The sequence below is a fragment of the Hippopotamus amphibius genome, chromosome 12 (assembly GCF_030028045.1).
Source record: "Hippopotamus amphibius kiboko isolate mHipAmp2 chromosome 12, mHipAmp2.hap2, whole genome shotgun sequence".
In the NCBI taxonomy this organism is placed as follows: domain Eukaryota; kingdom Metazoa; phylum Chordata; class Mammalia; order Artiodactyla; family Hippopotamidae; genus Hippopotamus; species Hippopotamus amphibius.
The window spans coordinates 96,018,323-96,037,186 of record NC_080197.1 but is presented as its reverse complement, the minus strand read 5'-3'; the positions used below and the strand labels follow the sequence as shown (position 1 = coordinate 96,037,186).

Here is an 18,864-nt window from a genome sequence, read left to right as displayed (position 1 = left end):
TATCTTATTGAATACCCATTGTTTATTCCTATAAACTGGTAAGAAACATATGTCATTCTTCCTTTCTGGATGCGTAGAAATTTCTCCCCTTGTCACTCAACCCTCTGTACCACTCAGCTCCGACTCTCACTTCCAGTCTCATTTAGCAGTTGGCCCCTCTTTGGCAGCCTCCTCAACATTTAGCATCTTACTTTCCTTCCTCACAGCTCATTAGTATTAGAAGTTTCCATTTCCCTATTTTGAGTGACCAAATTTATTAATTATTTTGGAATCTGGCTCGAATCCTATCTTTTCTGTATTATATTCTTCCCTGAGTAAATCTAGCCGACAGTGAACCCTGCTTTCAGGATTCATGTTATATTGGCATTTATTACACATGGTGCTTAGGCACTTTTTCATTAATCTCTGGATCTGCATATATATGCATTTTCTGTTTTCTTTTTCTGACCACATCAAGTTTGGTTCTATAATATAGTAGAAAGAATTGAAGAGTCCTTGAATGTGGAGAGGAATATATAGCAGGAAGAGTGAGTGAAATTTAATCTCCAGTTTGGAATTAAAATATTATATTTAAAAGATGTATTTTTTTCAGAAGTAAGGAGCAGCGTATTCAAGTTGGCATCATGTATAAATGAACTGCGTGAAGGTATATTTAAAAGGCACCCGTAAGATTATACTTCATTTGGACATGTGAAGGAGTTTAGGGACATTTGTGATGCCTCGACCTCATCAGCTCATATTCAGGTGTACTGAAGAAATCTAGAGGGGTCCGTTGAGACGTCCTGCCTCCTCTCCACCTCATACTGCCTTTCTCTTTTACCTGCGAAAGATGTTACATTGTCATCAGGCAGTGCTACCTCTCTTGCCATTTGTTCTAGCTCTGTCATCTGGAGAGCTGTCTTTCCTGATAACTTACACTTTGCCATCAAACTCTCCAGCTTCCCCTCATCCTCCATTCCAAACCACTTCATTTCTTCTTATAATTAAAGTTCTAAATATTTAGAAGAAATTCTGTCAGGTAGAAATGCCTTAAAAGGTGTGAAGGCCTTAGAATAGCCTTTCCTGTACTTCATAATCTTGGTATGTCCTCTAAAACTATTTGTTTTGTTGTTTTATTTCCTTTTATTTAGACAATAGGCAGTCTATTTCCTTCATCATTCAGAAATGTTATAATATTTTTTCTGTCCTCTTTCAGCAGATTTTTGGAGAAAGATGTACTCTAAGTATATGAATTGCTTTTCTCAGTAAGCATTTGAGAATATCATTTTATTTAAATGTAGCCACCTATTCTATTAAGAATGGAGAGATTCTTTGACTGAATATGTTCCATTAGTGTGTTTATTTTTTAAATGTGAATATTTGCCTTTCTTGTTTTTAGGTGGGTTGGTCACTTTTATGCAAATTAATAGAAATCTGTCCAAATACAATGCAGAGCTTAATGGGACCCCAAGATATTGGACACGATTGGGAAGTCCTTGGGGTTCACCAGTAAGTATGTAAAAACAAACTGCATTGAATATTGTCTATACATATGACAGCCCTTCCCTTGATAAATTATATTTGCAATCCAAGCCAGTCTGGTAAAAATCCTTTAAAGTACATATACTTTTCCTTGAATCAATGATTTACATTTATAGAGATCTTTCAGCTTAGAAGTCTGTTATCTAATTGAATTAGAAAACTAACATTTGAAATAAAATATCAGGTGTTATTATTTTAATAATATAATAATAGTTATACAACTGATTAAATTGTAGATTGTTGATAACTGCTTATGAATTCAAACCAAGAAAACATATCTATTTGTGCATATATATATATATTTTTTACTTTTTAATAGTAGAACTGACACAAACCACTACTTCTTCAAAACAAAAATACAGGAACTAAAATGTTCTATAATTAGTAATTTAGAAGTTTATGCTTTACGGTCTTTAAAAAGTACATTTATGTATATTCATGCATATATATTTAATGAGCTTAAACTACAGCTTTCAAAGTGAAGAAAAAAGAGGAAATTATCTTTTAGCACATCTGCAGCCAAATCTTGATAGCTATTTACCAGCTAAGTTATTGCAGTTTGCAACGTAATGACTTCTTAAATGAGACTACTTCTTTAGCCGTAATTAGTTAAGAAAAAATTTTCTGAAGAAAAAATGTGTTTCCAGGAAAATCCTTTTTGGATAACTTTGTTTCTCGACATTTAAGAAAATATCTTCTGTCATCAACTTCAGGTGTTCTTTATACCTAATGTGACTTTTCTTTACCACAGAGAAGTGAATACATACTGCTTCCAAAGGCATATTTCTTGTGGAAAACGTAATTAATGCAAAACTAAATTTTACATCTTTGCGTTGTTTGTTAGTATTAACTGTGGCTGCAGATTTAGACAGATAAGAGCTGTTTGTTCATAGGTGAGCATATCCGTGCTTATACATTTTTCCATCTTTGATAAATATGTGTTGCTGTTCTTCAGTTTCCAGCATCTAAAGAGTGTGCTTCTTTCAAAGACTAGTTACAATTCATAGATGTTCTCATCTTCCAACTAATCTCTGAAATTCTGTGAGTCAGTAGTAAAGAATATAGTGTTTAATGAGGAATTAGGCAAAATATGCCTGCAATTAGTAGTTGTTATGTGTCCCTTTGTTTAGATGAGAATTTCCAAGATCCCCAAAGATTAGCAAAGTATAACTTCAGGGAGCAGTGGAAAACTCATTTAGTCGCATTCTAGTACAGACCAGATGTCCACATTAATTTACATAAATGTTTCTACAGGGGTTTCATTCACTCATTTATTTGCTCACTCACTCATCATGCACTCATCTTCTGTTCATCAGATGTTTGTTACGCCCCGCCTTTAGGCCAGAAGTAGCGTGTACAATATATTAGATCATTCCCAGCAAATATTTATTGTAAAACATATCTCCTTATATTCAAGGACTTTTTTTCCCCCTCAAAGGCTTACAGTACTAAAGGAGAAATCTCTTGTGTGGTGATGAAGTCAGGAATAGTGGGAATGGTGCAGGGAGAGGTAGGGGCAAAATAGGTGGGAGGAGAATTGATAGAGTTGAAGGACAGTGTCTCTCCATTCCTCACCTTACCACCTGGAGCCCACGAGCCAAGTTTCTTGGATCTAGGGGAAGCCATGGACGCGCTCTCTTCTCCTAACAATAGAAAACCAAACAGCTCTGGGTAGGAACAGACTAAAGATTGTGTATTTTATAAGTGATAACTTAGGGGCTCAAATTTAGTGCATTTGAACTAACTGAATACTATTGATACACTAGCTTCACTTTCTGTTATAAAATATCAATTTCTCTTTCAAAAATAGTAAAAATCAATAACTTAAACATGCAGATGGTTCTTTATTTATACAAACTAACATTTTAATTACATCTCTATAATTTAATACAACAATATGTGTAACATAATTCACAAGTTCATATCACATATAAAGTGATCCCTTGGTACATATAACTCTTAATATTATTTTGGATATAGAATTGGGTGAAATAGTTAATAATTGAATTTGACTGTTTAGAGGAAAAAGTTGTTACTTTTCTATTGAGACATAATAATTCCCTGTTAATCATCATAAGCCTGGCTCAGGTTTACAGGGAGAAAAACATACACTGGCTTCAATACAGGAAATGAAATACAGTGAGATGAGTGAAAATATAGGTGAGTGAAAAACAATATCTAAACGAACAAACATTGAGGTATGATCTTGATTTTCGTTTTTAATTACAGACTGATTCTTAAAATGCTAACAGTTCATAATGCCAGTGTCAACCTGTCGACAGTTGGATTGAAGGCCTTAGATCTCCTCCTAACTTCAGGTAGTATATACACACATTTTTAATGTTGACTCAAATGAAAAAAATATTTTTAAACCATTTATTAAATGTGTTTTAATGTATTTTTAAAATTTTAATAACATAATATAACCTCAATATCTATGATTTCCAAAATTCTGTTTTCATTTTCCATTTTCTCTCCGTATCTGTTTTCTCTACACTTTTTCTCCCAAAAATACCACCCGTCATCTTGGGCTTAAACATCACCTTATATATTACTCCCAAATCTAATTTCTGTCCCCAGCTTTGCTCTCCAGATCTGGTCCCACATTTCACATTCCCATTAGTTTGTTAGCCATACATGTCCTTGTCATGGTTATATTATTCTCCATCATATCTCTAATATGTTTTCTGTAATATATGTTGTAGAGTATGACAAAGTAATATGTCATAATAAAAATATATAGGATTTCTTCTTAGTGCTTGCTAAATACTAGGCTTAACATGTAAAATACTTCATGTGCTTTTAAAAGCATAATCCTCAAAATATCCCTTGAGGTAAGTGTTTTATCTCAGTTTTCTAGGTGAGGAACCCTGAGAGATTGCCTCAGCCACAAAGTGGTAGAACCAGAGTCTAATTTCACGTGTTAGGTTCTTTCCCTGAGTAGACTTCTACTTGGAGGATAACGGACCTGGAAACAAAGCATGTCGCTGTGGTCAATAGTTGTGACCATTGCTGTGGTGGGCACTTGCTGTGATGTAAGGTTCTGAGAGTAAAGGTTGTTTACAGGGAGCCTAATCATGAAGGATAGGGTGCATTTCCTTCAAAGTGTGAAGGGTGCTTTAGGTCAAGAAAACAGCACATGCAGAGTTGCAGAGGCCTGGGAGGAGAGCAAGAGGGCTGGGTGCATGGGTGGTAAGATTTTAAAGGCCCTCATTGGCCCTGCTAAGTGATGAAGGTCCAATAGGAGAAAGAGAAAGGAAGAAGGAGGGTGACAATCGGAGAATGAAAGGCCAGAAGGTACTCACCACTTCACCAGAGCCTTTTATTAAAATATATAATGGGTTGTACTCACTAGTCTTAACCATGATTTATTTTAAACTCATCCTTTGGGTCCTTTTATTTTGGGGGCAGTGGAGGTGAAGGTTTATTCTCCATTTGGCAATGGACAAGGAGGTTTATGAATTTGAAAAATCTCCCAACATGAATATATTGACATTAGCAGCATGCAGGCAATTAGGAAATTTGACATGTGTTTTGAAAAGACTAGTTAATTTCTTCCATATAACATCAAGAATTTTGAGCTTTTAGGAAAGTTTGTAATGTGTCTTAGAGTTCATTTCAGATACTTATTCGAGGTTAATTTGTGAATCTTTTCTTGTCTGGCTTATTTGTTGACTGCTGTAGTAGTTACTGGGCACTTACTGCTGTGCTGGCTGCTAGAGAACTCTCAGACAGATGAGGCAAGGTTCCTGCCATGTAGAAGTTCACAGTCCAGCACCACTGTCCAATGTAACTTTTTGCAAGGAAGGAAATGTTGTATATGTCCAAAATCATGGCTAGTAGCCATATGTGGCAGTTGAAAGTTGGAAATGTGAAAAACTGAATTTTAATTTTACTTAACTTTAATTAATTTAAATTTGAGTTTAAGTAGCTTTATGTGATTAGTGGCTCCAGAATTGGACAGCACAAAGAGATAAAAAGCATTTAAAGAATTAATTTCAATTTAATGAGAAAAGTACTGTAACAGATATGAAGAAAAGCACCATAGGAACATAGAGAAGAGAGCAGCTCAGCTCATTTGTAGGCGTTAAGAGCACGAACATGACCTGCCTAAATTTTAATCCATCTCTGCCCCTTATTTGTTCTACTTTGGGCAAAGTCGCTGGGTCACTTCTGTGCCTCAGTTTTCTTCTCTCTCACATGCAGATTGTACCTACCTCATGGGGTTGTAGTGGTTTACATGTGTTAGAGTGAACTATCAACACTTCAGCCTGTGACGGACATGTTATGTACTGTACAAGCGTTTGTTACAACTACCACTTGTACAGTTTTTATTGACAGGTGAGGTGCTGTTTGTGTTATTTCTTGAGTTAAGGTAGGATTATATTTGGTGTAGAAAAGAGCAAGGGCGTTCCACGCAGCTAGTGCCAGTGCAAAAAGATATCAGAGGAAATGTGTTCGTGATGAGCGAGGAGTTTAGCATGTTTGGAGTCAGTAGTGCAGGGATGGTCGTGAGGCTGGTGAGATCCATGTAGTCTGTGAAGGGGCTTGTTTGTCAGACTGAGGAGTGCGAGAAGGCCTTAGAGGACTTCAGCGAGGGATTTACAGATCACATTCGGGTTTTAGAAATATAATGCAGGGGATAAACTAGTTAGATAGGGACTTGGACCAAGCAGAGCAATTAAGCAATTGGGTTTGCATTCTAGGTGAGAGGTGATGGGGTCCGGAACAAATTAGAAATGGAGGGGCCTAGTTCAAAAGGAGCTTTTGAAATATGTAGAAGTTAGACTTGAAGCACTTGGTAATGAGTTGGTTCTTTGGTTGGGCAGAGAATAAGAAGAGAGAGGGAGGATGAAAGAAGATAGATGACTCTGTAGTTTCTCTGGTAACTGTTGGATGGTGGTGTCATTGATGAAGAGGGAGAACTGGTGTAGGCTAGGCTTGGGGTGGTCATGGAGTGTTCAGACGGTGTTGTCTAAGAGGCAGATAGAAGTGTTTCAGGGATTTGGGGCAAGAGCTCTTGGCTGTGGGTGTTGATTGGGAATCATAGAGTTATAGTCAGGTGTACTAGGAATTTATCTCATTTAGAAAGACCATAGAGCTTTGTAAGTCTAACATCTGGGGCAGTTATGCGGTTCATCAAAAAGAGAAGTCCACAAACCATTCCTAGCCCTCATGTAAAAACTAAGACATTAAATGTTAAAGTAGCTATTAACTTGGAACGTATTGTTCTCTTCAAAATAGGTAAAATCACTTTGCTGATATTGGATGAAGAAAATGATATTTTCCTGTTAATTTTTGATGCCATGCGCACATTTTCAGCCAATGACGAAGTCCAGAAACTTGGATGCAGAGCTTTGCATGTGCTGTTTGAGAGAGGTATTTAAAATGTCACATTCTTTGTTTTGATATTTATATAAGAAAAAAAGATTTATAATGGGATAAGTAGGATATAATTATGATAGTAAGAAAATATCTAAAATGGTACTATTAACAATTGTATTGTTAGTCAAGGGTAAGTAGTGGGGTTAATTCAGAAATATTGCTTGTTTGTGCAGAATGAATCTCATTCATGGATTATAAATTATGCAATTGTAGTAAACTTTCTTCCGTTGCTTAACAAGGCATAGGTTCACTTTGCAAACCGGATGTGTAGGAGTTAAGAAAGAAGAAGTAAAACTGAAGCCAAGCATAGGTTAAGTTTGGGTTTATGATGTTGAGTCATCACCAGAGATTTTAGAAATTGCTAAAGGCTCTGGTTAAAGAACCAAGATGTTTACAAAGTGTCCCTTAGGAAAGAGACTAATGTGTATTTTATCTTGTGGTACTGAGATGAATGATAGAGATAACCATGTAATTTTATAGTTGGTTGGAACCTTTAGTCCTTCCACTGGCTTGATGAGGAGATGGATCAGAGAAGTGAAATGAGCAACCTGCCTGAGAGCACACAGCTAGTTATCTCGGTTACAGTTCAGTTTCCCAGTTTTTGAGAGCACCTTTTTGTCATTATGAGAGCCAACAGTGCTAGGAGTTTAGGATGAGAATAACGGATGTGGGCCCTGTACTCATATCAGTTTACCTACTCTAGGAAGCTCCAGGAATGGAAATTATACTGTTTAATTCCCTGTTTTATTCCAGAAGGACTTCAAATAGCTTATAGATATAGTACATTAGAGGAAAAAAAAGGAATGAGGAAATGGGTGAAAGGAAAATAATATGAAGCTAGGTTAAATTTACTGCTTACTTCAGATCCTGTATTTTTGCAAAGGGAAGGACCAGAAATTTGGTTCTTTGCTTCTTATCAGGCAAAGAAAAGAGGTAAACAGCGTTGGTTACAAAGTTAATTGAGATAGAAGTAAACCCATTAATCAGAGTTATGGCAGATTTGAGAAAATCCTCCCTTGGGTTTCCCTGGGTGAATTGATAAAATACACACATTTTGCAAGGAACACAAAGTGTGTTTCAGTGAAAGAGATTCTATCAAGCGTGAGAACAGCGTGGGCCTGGGCCTCAGCTCTCTGGTGATCAGTGTTGGTGGAAGAGAGGAATGGAGGAACTGCACGTCTTTCAGGCTATCTTCTCCAAACGTCATATCTTGCAACAAAGCTTTTGATGAGAATTGGGCAGAATAGAGTTTGAGGAATTATTGTCTCGTGAGCTTGTAATCTTCTGTGCTGCAGTTTAACGGGCACATTCTTATTCATGAAAGTAGGGTTAACATCACTGTCTCATCAGCATTGTGGCATGCATCTAGGACATATGGAGAAGCACCGGGGAATGTTAAAAAGAAGATCTTATTCAACAGAAAGATCAGCGCGGACAGTATTGTGACTGTAAACGTAGAGTAGAGACATTTCTGAAGTTGTCAAGAGTATCAAGCTCCCCAGGACTTAGTGGAATGTGTAAAGTTAATTTTCAGAATTTGAAACTCTGCTCTGGAAACTGTTTCATAAAACGAAAAGGTTTGGTGATACGCCTCACTTATTAGAAGAACCCAGTCAATTTCACATTATATTATATGGACTGTTGGTATAAAGTTGAACAACAAAAGTAAATGTTGATTATGAAGAGTGACACCAACATCTATGTCGGTATCACTCTCAGGCTAGATAAATTAGATTTTTATACATGTTTTTGAGGTTCCCACCCAATAAAATGACTACAAATGAAACTCGTTGGCTTGATCCAAAGACTTTAATGATGAGAATTAATGATGACAATTTTGGATCTCTGATGAAATCAAGACCATTAAGATAAAGTATTTTGAAGTCTAATTACTTGTCATTTGCTCAAGTTCATTCCTCTTGAACTGATGCATTTAGCTGAGCTGCCCTTCAACAGTGTACTGTTAACCACTCCTTTTTTTTTTTCCCCTCTGATGATAGCATAACAGCCTGTGGAACTGTGAAGTCAGTAGCCAGAATGACTTTAATAGTAATGATATTATTATAACCATAATATGAGTAGAATTTCTTGAGTATGTGCTTGTGCACTGTTAAGTATTGTGATATGTTCACTTCAGTAGGCCTTCTTTATTATTCATTGATTAGTTTTCTCTAGAATCTTTCAAATGAAATTGTAAATAATTTTGTTTTTCTGAGAACTGTTTGGTCACTATATTTCACAGCATGGAGCAACTAATATAGGTCAAAACAAAATTATTTTAACCTCAATAGCTTTTTTTCCCATTATAAAATTCCTAGCAAGGGCTCTTTGCTGAAATATAATTTTTCATTTATGTCTGTTGTATCTACTGTCTTATCTAATCATGAATATTATATTTTTGAGGAATTAAACTTTTATATCATGTTTGAGCTCTTTCAGTGTTTTGTCTTTCATTTTTTTAGTTTCAGAGGAGCAACTGACTGAATTTGTTGAGAATAAAGATTATATGATATTGCTAACTGCATTAAAAAATTTTAAAGATGAAGAGGACATTGTGCTTCATGTACTGCACTGTTTACATTCTCTAGCAATTCCTTGTAAGTAGCGTGCATACATGGTTTTTCTTTTTTGGATCTAAAAAATTGCAATATATCTTCTATCTGAGTGTTTCAAAAATATTTTTATTATTTAGAAACTTGTAGATGCTAAATCCATTCATTTGTTTATTCATTTAATTAATTTTTATTAATTGATCTGTACTGCTGCTGGCTCTGGGCTTGGTGCTGGAGAAACAGTAGCAGAAAATGTAAATGCGTTTCTTGCCTTTTCTGACCCCATAGTACCACACAAGATACAGATAAGCACAGAAGTGATTGCGGAGTAGTATAAGGCAAGTGTTGGCAGAGGCACCTCGGGTTATGAGAACAAGCAGGGAGTGAGGCAAGATCTCTCAGCAGAGTCTTGAGTGATGAGGAGGGCTTTGTGTGCTGAGGTGTGAGGTGAAGTAGAAGTGCAGGCAGATCCCAGGCAGTGGGCATGATAAGCGTAAAGATCCTAGAGCAAAAGAGAGCATAAAGGAATCAAGAGGATAAAAGTAGCTCAGTAAACTGTATTTACAGGTGTGCACGCATGCGTGTGTGTAATGCACTTGCAGAGCCCTGAGCATTTGCTTGTGTGCTGTTTAATGGAAGTAAGGGAAGAGCTTGATAAGTCAGTGCGTGAGGCTGGAGGCATAACCAGATCCTAAAGGGCCTGAAAAGCCACAGGAAGGAGTTTGAACTTTATTGTGATTCTTCTTTAGCATTTTGGTGGTGCTATGAAATCTAGCCAATTTTTTAACAAAAATGTACAAATAAGAAATTAATTTGCTCTGTATGCTACCAGTGAATGCTAATGGACTAAAATAATACCTCAGATTTCTGTAACTTCTGTTTTGTAAGTGCACGTGAACATTCTGTATTTCGTATATTGCCTCTTTGGGCTTGTACAGGATTTACCCGTGCATTTATCTGGTAATAATTTCATCTTCACACATGTGAAATTGTGAGGATTAAATCAGTTAATTATGTGAAAAATGTAGAATAGTACCTCCTGATGTAATGTATGTAATAAGTGTGGTTAAAACATTGACTGTATTCCTACATACTTTGTATTTCATACATATGTAGTGTGTTATATATAACATGCATATATGGTTTCAGACATGGAAATCTCTCAGATGTGAGACTTCAATAAAAACCCAATACCCTTGTGAAAGGATGCCCTTTCTTAGTAACGGTTATACAATCGGTCATTTTCTTATCCATGGAAAGTTAAACTCTTAAAATTAGATGGGGCTGAACAATAATAGAAAATGGAATTTAAGCTTCTCTGAGTCATCTACTGCCAACAAACTGAATATATTCTTCATTTTACCTTTCCTTGGCTATACATTTATTTATTTATTTTGTGCTGGTTGTTTTGAAATTCATTCTTTTCTACACACATCACCATAACTCTACTGTAAATGTGCTGATTCATAATAAAAGGTCAAAGAAACCAGTAACTAAAACATTTCAGAAAAAAGCAAATGTTTTTAAGCTTTGCCTTTGAATCTAGAGCAAGTTGTATCTGTGATTCTGAATAAAAGCAGGTAATTGTTTTAAGAGGCCATTTGCTTTCATTACAACATCTTTTTCCATAGTTAATGTTTTTTAAATACAACTTAAACATTAAATGTGTATTTTTAGAACAGTTGGTTAGTTTGTGCCAAAAAGAAAGAAAAATGTTTTGCAAACAACTTTTTTTCTGTCTGTTCTAAGAATGGGCAACATTTCATTCAGACATATAAATTAGTTTTCTCCACATAGGTTCACATACTCACTCTGTTGATCAATAGTGGATTCTTTCCTTCTGTTGTGGTTTGCCTGGTTTATTCCTTAGTCATATATTTTAATATTATGTTTCTCCTCTCCCCTTCATCCATTCTTTTCCCTGCCTCTCTTTTCCCTGTCTATCTCCGAGCCTTCGGGAAGCTTGGTTTTGCTGCCTTATACACTGGCTGCTTTTCTGCTGCCCTTCTGGAATGGACAGGAAATAGATCATAGCTGATTTTGCCTTTTCTATTATGTGATATAATCTTGATTTTCTTTCTGTTGGTTTGAGGAAAAGGAGCAAAGTCCGTTATCCAGTGGAATAGTGCCTCATTAGGAAACAGGCCCCAAATTCATTCATTTGAAAACTTATGACCAAAACTTTACATATTTTGACTTACATAAAAGGACTCTCAGTTTTCCCTTTATTTTGTTTAAGTTTTTAAGCCAAGATACCGGAGTAAAACAACTTTCGCTTAATGCTAGAAATGAGTCCTAAATCCTATTATATTTGTATTGAATAACAGTATTTTTATAGCTATTTGACAGAACATGATATTTACATTTGGAAATACAGCCATTATGCTGCCATGTATTTAAAATCTCTATAAGGTATCTTTGTATGCATATTTCAAAGGGGAAATTATTGTCCTATTGATAATTATGATTTCTTTAAATTTAGGCAGTAATGTTGAAGTCCTTATGAGTGGCAATGTCAGATGTTATAATATTGTGGTAGAAGCCATGAAAGCATTCCCTATCAGTGAAAAAATTCAAGAAGTTAGTTGCTGCTTGCTCCATAGGCTTACATTAGGTAAGTTATAATGGTTAATTTCTTATCATAGTCTATGTGATGTAAGTATATATAGCATACATGTGTTGTGTGTTGATGGATAAGTAGCATATCGACATACACTGGATGGAAATATTGTAAAGTAGCAAACTGTTCTGCCATCCTTAGGTGGAATTTTAAAAGGAGTGGCAAAAAAAAAAATGTCTGCAGTATGAGAAGTGTTATCTTATTGTTATGATATATTTAAAGTATTATTATGTAAATAGTTGATACATACAAAAGAATAAGCATAACATACAGAAAATGTGAAGTACAATGCAAAAGAACTCCTCACCCAACTTAAGTATGAGTACATTACCTGTGCTGGTAAAGCTACTCTGGGCTCTGCCCTTCTTCTGCTTTCTCTGCAGAGGTTAACACTCTCCAGAGTTTTGTGTTAATAATCCTTTTGCTTTCTAAATTAAATTTTATTACATTCATATATCTCTGTAGACAAAATTGTTAATGTTTGCTTGTTTTTGCTTAATAAAAATGGCATCACGGTGAATGCTGTCTTGTGCAAGTTTTTAAAAATTAACATGTTTATGACTCAAATGAATATTTTTGCACATAGTTGTATGTAGTATTCTATTATGTGGGTATACCACAATTTATTTATCCATTCTCCTATTCATGGACATTGGTTTATTTCTTGTTTTATGCTACTACAATCTGTGTTGCTATGAAACTGTCAGGTAAGGTGAATATCTTTTCAAATATTTCTTTGCTATTGGTGCTTCCTTTTTTTGTGGAATACCTGATTGGCCTTCTTCTGTTTTTGTAGAGTATAGTGTGTCTTTCTGAAAATTGGGTTGTAGTTCTTGCTAATGTTTTGGTGGTCAGTTATATGTATTAAAAATGTCTTGATTGGTGAGCTGTCTTTTTATCTCCTTTATGTGGCTTTTGTAATATAATCATTAGTTGCTTTGTGATTTACCCTTTTTTGTATTTTAAGAAATCCTTCCTTTGCCTGAGATAATAAATGTATTCCACATTTCATCCAAAATCTTTCTGATTTAAGTATTAAAGTGATAAAATCTGTGTGGAATTATTTTATACACTAGGAATTCAGTTCCTCCCCCCCCCCCCATTTATATTATGGAGAGCACAGTTGTATGGTTCTTCCATTTCTCAGTAGTATTGTGTATTGAATATTGAATACATGTATATAATATGTATATGTTATTTATAGGTTTATAATATGTAATATATGTATGTTTCTATTTTTGCTGTCCTGTTGTGTTGGTTGATTTGATTTGTCTGGCTCCATAGCAAACTGTTTAAATTGTTACAGACCTGTAGGTCCTGATATCTCAGAAGCTAATAGGTAAAGTCATTATATATTCTTCTTTTTCGGGTATAGCTTGGCTTTCGTCATGGGCCTTTACTATTCCATATACATTTTTAGAATTAACTTGTCCAGTTCCTTGGAAAACTCCATTTGGAATTTGATTAAGATTGTACAGAATGTATGGATCAATTTAAGAAGAACTGGCAACTTTACATTATAATTTTTTCCATACAAGTCTTGCACATCTTGTTAGTTATTTTAGGTACCCTATTTTTGTTGTTATAAACGGTATCTCTTTTAAAATTGTATTTTTGAACTGTGTATGTGTAAAGAAATGCGAATGATTTTCTGCAGATCGATTTTACCTGAACTCTTATAAGTCCTAAAAATTTATTTATAAGTGCTCTTAGTTTTTCTGTGTAGTGGTTGTTTAATTTGATTTCCGTGTCTGCTTGCGTGGCCTGCAATTACCAGTACAGTGCTGGACAGGAGCAGTGATGGTAGTAGCCATCCTTGTCTTTTTCTTGCTTTTAAAGGGAATGCTTTAATATTCTCCCATCCAGAGTGATGGTTTTTTGTGGTTATTGTTTTTGTTGTTGTTAGACTTGTTTGTTTCGTGACAAGTAGCTTTTATCAAGTTAAGAAGTTTTCTTCTGTGTCTTGTCTGCTTTTAATATGTGAGCTTTTTAAAAAGAATTATAAATATTGAATTTTATCAAATATTTTAAAAAATATTAAGATCATTTATTTTCCTTTTTTCTGGATAATATGGAGAATTAGAATTGCATATACAGATTTTCTAATAGTAAGTCACTTTGTACTCCTGTGATAAATTCAACTTGGTCATTTATTAGATTTTTTATGTATTTCTAAAAAAAAATCTCTTCATTTTCAGATCTGCCAGGTAATTTTTGACTGCCTCTTATTCACTCTTCCCCCCATCCCTTCTCTTTTCTTTTATTCTAATTTTGTTTCTTTAATCATTAATAACATAGCTATCTTGTGTTCTGTATCTGATAATTCCAGTATATAAAGTTCTTGAGAGTTTAAACCTACTGCTTCTATGCTAACTGCCTGTCTGTCATGGGGTCTTGTGTTCTTGTATGTTTGTGAGTTTTTCTTGGTTGAGTTTACTCTCTGAGAATGCTGAGGACCTAAACATCTCATCCAGAGAGGTTTGCCAGGAGTCCAGGCACAGCACTGACCTGGGACCACGTTAGTATCTTTTTAAGGTTCAGGCTTAAAGTGGGAGACTCTGGTTGAGCCACCCTACTTGTAGAGAGCACAAGACAGTCTGTTGACTAGCGAGTCATACTTTCCCACAAGGCTACGCTGGCTTGTCCATTTGCTTTCAGCTCACAGTTCTTGTGTCAGCTCCTTGTTGAGCCTCCCCCTGCTCCCTCAATATACACACCTTGGAGATTTCCTTGATGTTTTTGTGAGGAGAATGACGCATTAAAAAGTGAATGGCTGATGAATAATAAGGTAGGAGGATCCTTAACTGTTGGAAATTGATTCTGACAACCTTTTCTAGAAAGGATCACCAGAAATGTTTTGTGCAAAATCAAGATTATTATAATAGACATTTGACTTTTCATCATTATAACTTTGGGAAAAAACATTATCATTCATTTGAAAAAACTCATTTATATGTTTTTATTGTAGCAACTTACATTTTCACTTACAGAAATATGGCTATATCCCCTGTATAATTCAGGATTTGTATAATTCTGCAGCTGATTTTTGCATTAGGAATATTCCTAGGTAGTTTCAGTTAAAATGGAACTTTTATAAACTGAATTCTGGTTTGCACACAGAACCTCAGTTTCTTTCTTTCCTTGATAAGCGTTTATTGAATGCTTATCCTGTGACCAAAACTGTGGAGATATGAAAATAATGTCTTATTTGCACATTTCTTTCATATTCTCTAAAGTAGTTTCATATACAATATGTAATTTTTTGAACCTTGAAACAGTCCTGGGAGATGTGATAGTTTTATTATTTCCATATTTACGGATGAGGACCTATTTTAGCAAGTCTGTGTGTCTTATCCAAGATCATGTAGTCAGTAAGGGGTAAAATCAGGCTGAGAATCCCGATTTCTGCATTCCTAAGCAAAACAAAGCATTTCTTCTAAAATGTCGTAGCCATTTACTAGTTTACTTCTTTTATCAGGTGAGAATTTTACTCATATTTTCATGAAGAAGGACACAGTTGTACAAGCTAGTGATATCTGAGAAAGTTTTAATGTAATTCGAAAGTTGATTTCTTAGATCTAGCTAATACAGTAGCACACTAATATGCAATTCTCTATTTCATGTTCTACAACTTACCACTCAAGTTAAAACTTGCATGACATATTAAGAATTTGAGTTTACCTTAATCCCTTAAATGAGCCAGATGAAGAAGTGGTTTTACTGTCATGATGAGGAAATGGTACTTGATTTTCAAACGGATCTATGATAGCACTTTAAGGGTGGTTGACATTATACTGCTGAAATTAAATAAACCATGTAAACTATCATATCATACGTTTTTATTGTTCTGTGACATTTTTTGAAAATAAAGAGTCATCAAATTTTTTTTTTTTTTTTTGGCCGCACCTTGAAGCTTGTGGGATCTTAGTTGCCTGACCAGGGATTGAACCCAGGCCCTTGGCAGTGACAGTGTGGAGTCTTAACCACTGGACCACTAGGGAATTCCCTCAAATTGCTCTTTAGTTAAGGATGCTTTCTTAGTGACTGGAGAATTTATTGTCTCTGTTATTGTTTCAAAGAAGCTAAATAAAACTCTTAATTTCTTCTTCATAATGAAAATAAAAACCCAAAGTCAATAAATAAATACTTAGCATTTTGTCAAATTGTGAAATCCGTTTATGGTGTTAATGCATTTAAAGGCCTTATGTAACTTACTGCGTATTTGCACATACATTGTCTGAAAGGCCAGTCTTGATGGTATCTGCTCAGAGGCACACAGTTGGTCCATGGTAGAGCTACTGTTGGCAGTGGCATGGGAATGATAGCAGGGAAGAGGACGTGAGACAGTCCAAGTTTGGATAAGCTGGCGAAAGTGGAAAAGAACCTTTTTTGAAATGACCCTCCAAGACTAGAGACCACTAAGGACTGGGGAGTATGTCAGCTTAATGGGTGAATGTGGAAGAGGCATGAACATGAAAAAAAAGATGCTCATAAAGCAGAGTGCTACCTAGTCAGTCTTCCTTTTGATTTTGGAGCCTTGATTAATATTTAGTGTGGGCTTTAGGCTTTTCGTGGTAGGAGATCTTTTCCAGTTCTGGCTCTGTGTCTTAGGGATATATAGCTAACTAGGAGTTTCGGTCTTACTCCTAGAAGGAAACTTGGTGACTGTTAGTGACTTACAGATAAGCTATGTGGAAGGAGGCACATATTTTTGGACTGTCGTTTACAGTTTTTTTTCCTTCCACGGATTTAGATTTCTGTATGATTATCAGAAGAATGAGTATAAAAAAGTATGGGACTTCTTCCTGGGTTGGGTTAGAGGTAGTGAAAAATTCTCTTGTAAGATTATCACAGACAAGATCAGGTAATGATAAGTGTGCCAGTGGGTTTTCTGAGCAGTATTCTTTAAGTGAAAGGAGTGTTTCAGCAAAAGCATTTAATGACAAGGGAGGTTTTTTCCCCCATCTTTTAGAAGGCAGGAAAATTAAGCTATTTTGTACACTGACTATTGTAGTGTCATGTATAACAGATGCCTCATTGTATTTATACGATGATGGCATGAGAGGGAGTCAGTGAACACAAGTTAATATAACTCAAACATACAATTTTTTTTCCCAGTCAGTTCCGTTGTCTAAGTAAGATAATTGAATGAGTGCATAAAATAAATTTTCAGTACTTTAGGCAATCATATTAAGCTATTCTAATTAAATATATGTTTTAATGTCACTAAGAATAGTCATCACTACTCAAATTTGTTGATTTAAATATTGTTATATAATTAAAGGTAATTTAAGTTCCGTGGATGAGAATTCTGCTAATATCTTACTTAACTTTTAGGTAATTTTTTTAATATCCTGGTATTAAACGAGGTGCATGAATTTGTGGTGAAAGCTGTGCAGCAGTATTCAGAGAATGCAGTGTTACAAATCGCAGCACTCAGCTGTTTAGCACTCCTCAGTAAGTAACTTTACTAACAAGGAAATTCTTACAGGTGCATTTGATCTTGAATGTTAACATTATAACAAGATAGCATTATAACAAGAAAGTCACATGTAGAGAAGGAACCCTTATATACCTTTTCTGTCCTAATATAACTCATTTTCCAACAGAGGATACTTTCAAGGGGACTAACAATTATGATAAGTACACCCTTTCTAGTTCAGATATCAGTAAATACATTCTTGTTTTCGCTTTATTATTAGCAGATAATTTTCTTAGTTAATCTTCCTCTAGCCTATTAGTTTTGTTTGCTACCCTCTTCTTCATTTGATAGTTTTATCTAGGTGGGATAACAGTAAGGTGAAGTGTGTAAGGTGTTAAAAAAGGTCTTATAATTAACCAGGGCCACTACTAAAGAATACCTCACTCTGTTGATAATGTTTCAGAATACGGACTTAGAGTTGGGCATTCAAACTGTAAGTAAGTTACGTTTACATTTTTTCCAAGCTGAGACCATTTTCTTAAATCAAGACTTAGAGGAAAAGAATGAGAATCAGGAGGATGACAGTGAAGAAGAAGAAGATAAATTGTTTTGGCTGGAAGCCTGCTACAAAGCATTAACGTGGCATAGAAAGAACAAGCATGTGCAGGTTGGACTCTTTCATAAATGTTATAGTCGTCCAAAATTGTTTGTTCAATAATTTATTTTTGACAGGTTTCTTTTTTTTCCTTCCCTAATCCAGGAGGCTGCATGTTGGGCCCTGAATAATCTCCTTATGTACCAAAACAGTTTGCACAAGAAGATTGGAGATGAAGATGGCCAGTCAGTAGTTTTGATTTTATATGATAGAAAATTTCAGTCATATTTTTAATCAATCCCCATGAAATACCAGAACTGAAAGTTTTATTCTTTGAAATATTTTTGATATAGACATTTATGTTTTTTAAGTGTTGCCATAAAATACTTGCAGATATGTAATATTTTGATCCTATTGCTTTCAGTAGTTAGTAAATGGTGGTTTGTTTGAGAGTTATTGCTGAGAGATTTAGACTCAGGAGTCATTCAGTAAATTATGAATCATCAAGAAAGAACCTTTCAGTTTTCTGGATAATCATTTAAAAATGCCATATTAATTAATCTCAAGTGATAGAAATTGCAGAGCCATCTGTGACCTTTTCTGTTGCGGCTACTAGCTAGCATGTTGTCAGTATCAGGAATTAGATGTGGTTAGAAGCCTGCTGTAGTGATCCCCCACTTGATGTGGCAGTGCTGACCTGTCTTCTCTTGAGAGAATTATTTGTAGCTGTCAGCTCTTGAGGATGCTTTCTATGGGAGCACCATTTAAA

The 18,864-nt window shown here is 35.2% G+C and overlaps 1 protein-coding gene across 4 annotated transcripts in view; it reads left to right on the top strand.

Moving 5' to 3' along the window:
* Positions 1-18,864, top strand: part of LRRK2 (leucine rich repeat kinase 2) — a 146,270-nt gene that overhangs the window by 3,910 nt on the left and 123,496 nt on the right. For 3 of the 4 annotated variants that reach the window (XM_057701760.1, XM_057701757.1, XM_057701759.1), the window contains exons 3-10: positions 1,379-1,488; positions 3,751-3,839; positions 6,766-6,900; positions 9,369-9,503; positions 11,941-12,072; positions 17,416-17,535; positions 18,025-18,167; positions 18,261-18,340. In XM_057701760.1, coding sequence (XP_057557743.1) covers positions 1,379-1,488; positions 3,751-3,839; positions 6,766-6,900; positions 9,369-9,503; positions 11,941-12,072; positions 17,416-17,535; positions 18,025-18,167; positions 18,261-18,340 — 944 coding nt within the window. The remainder of the gene's footprint in view (positions 1-1,378; positions 1,489-3,750; positions 3,840-6,765; positions 6,901-9,368; positions 9,504-11,940; positions 12,073-17,415; positions 17,536-18,024; positions 18,168-18,260; positions 18,341-18,864) is intronic. The other variant, XM_057701758.1, reaches the window with a different exon arrangement.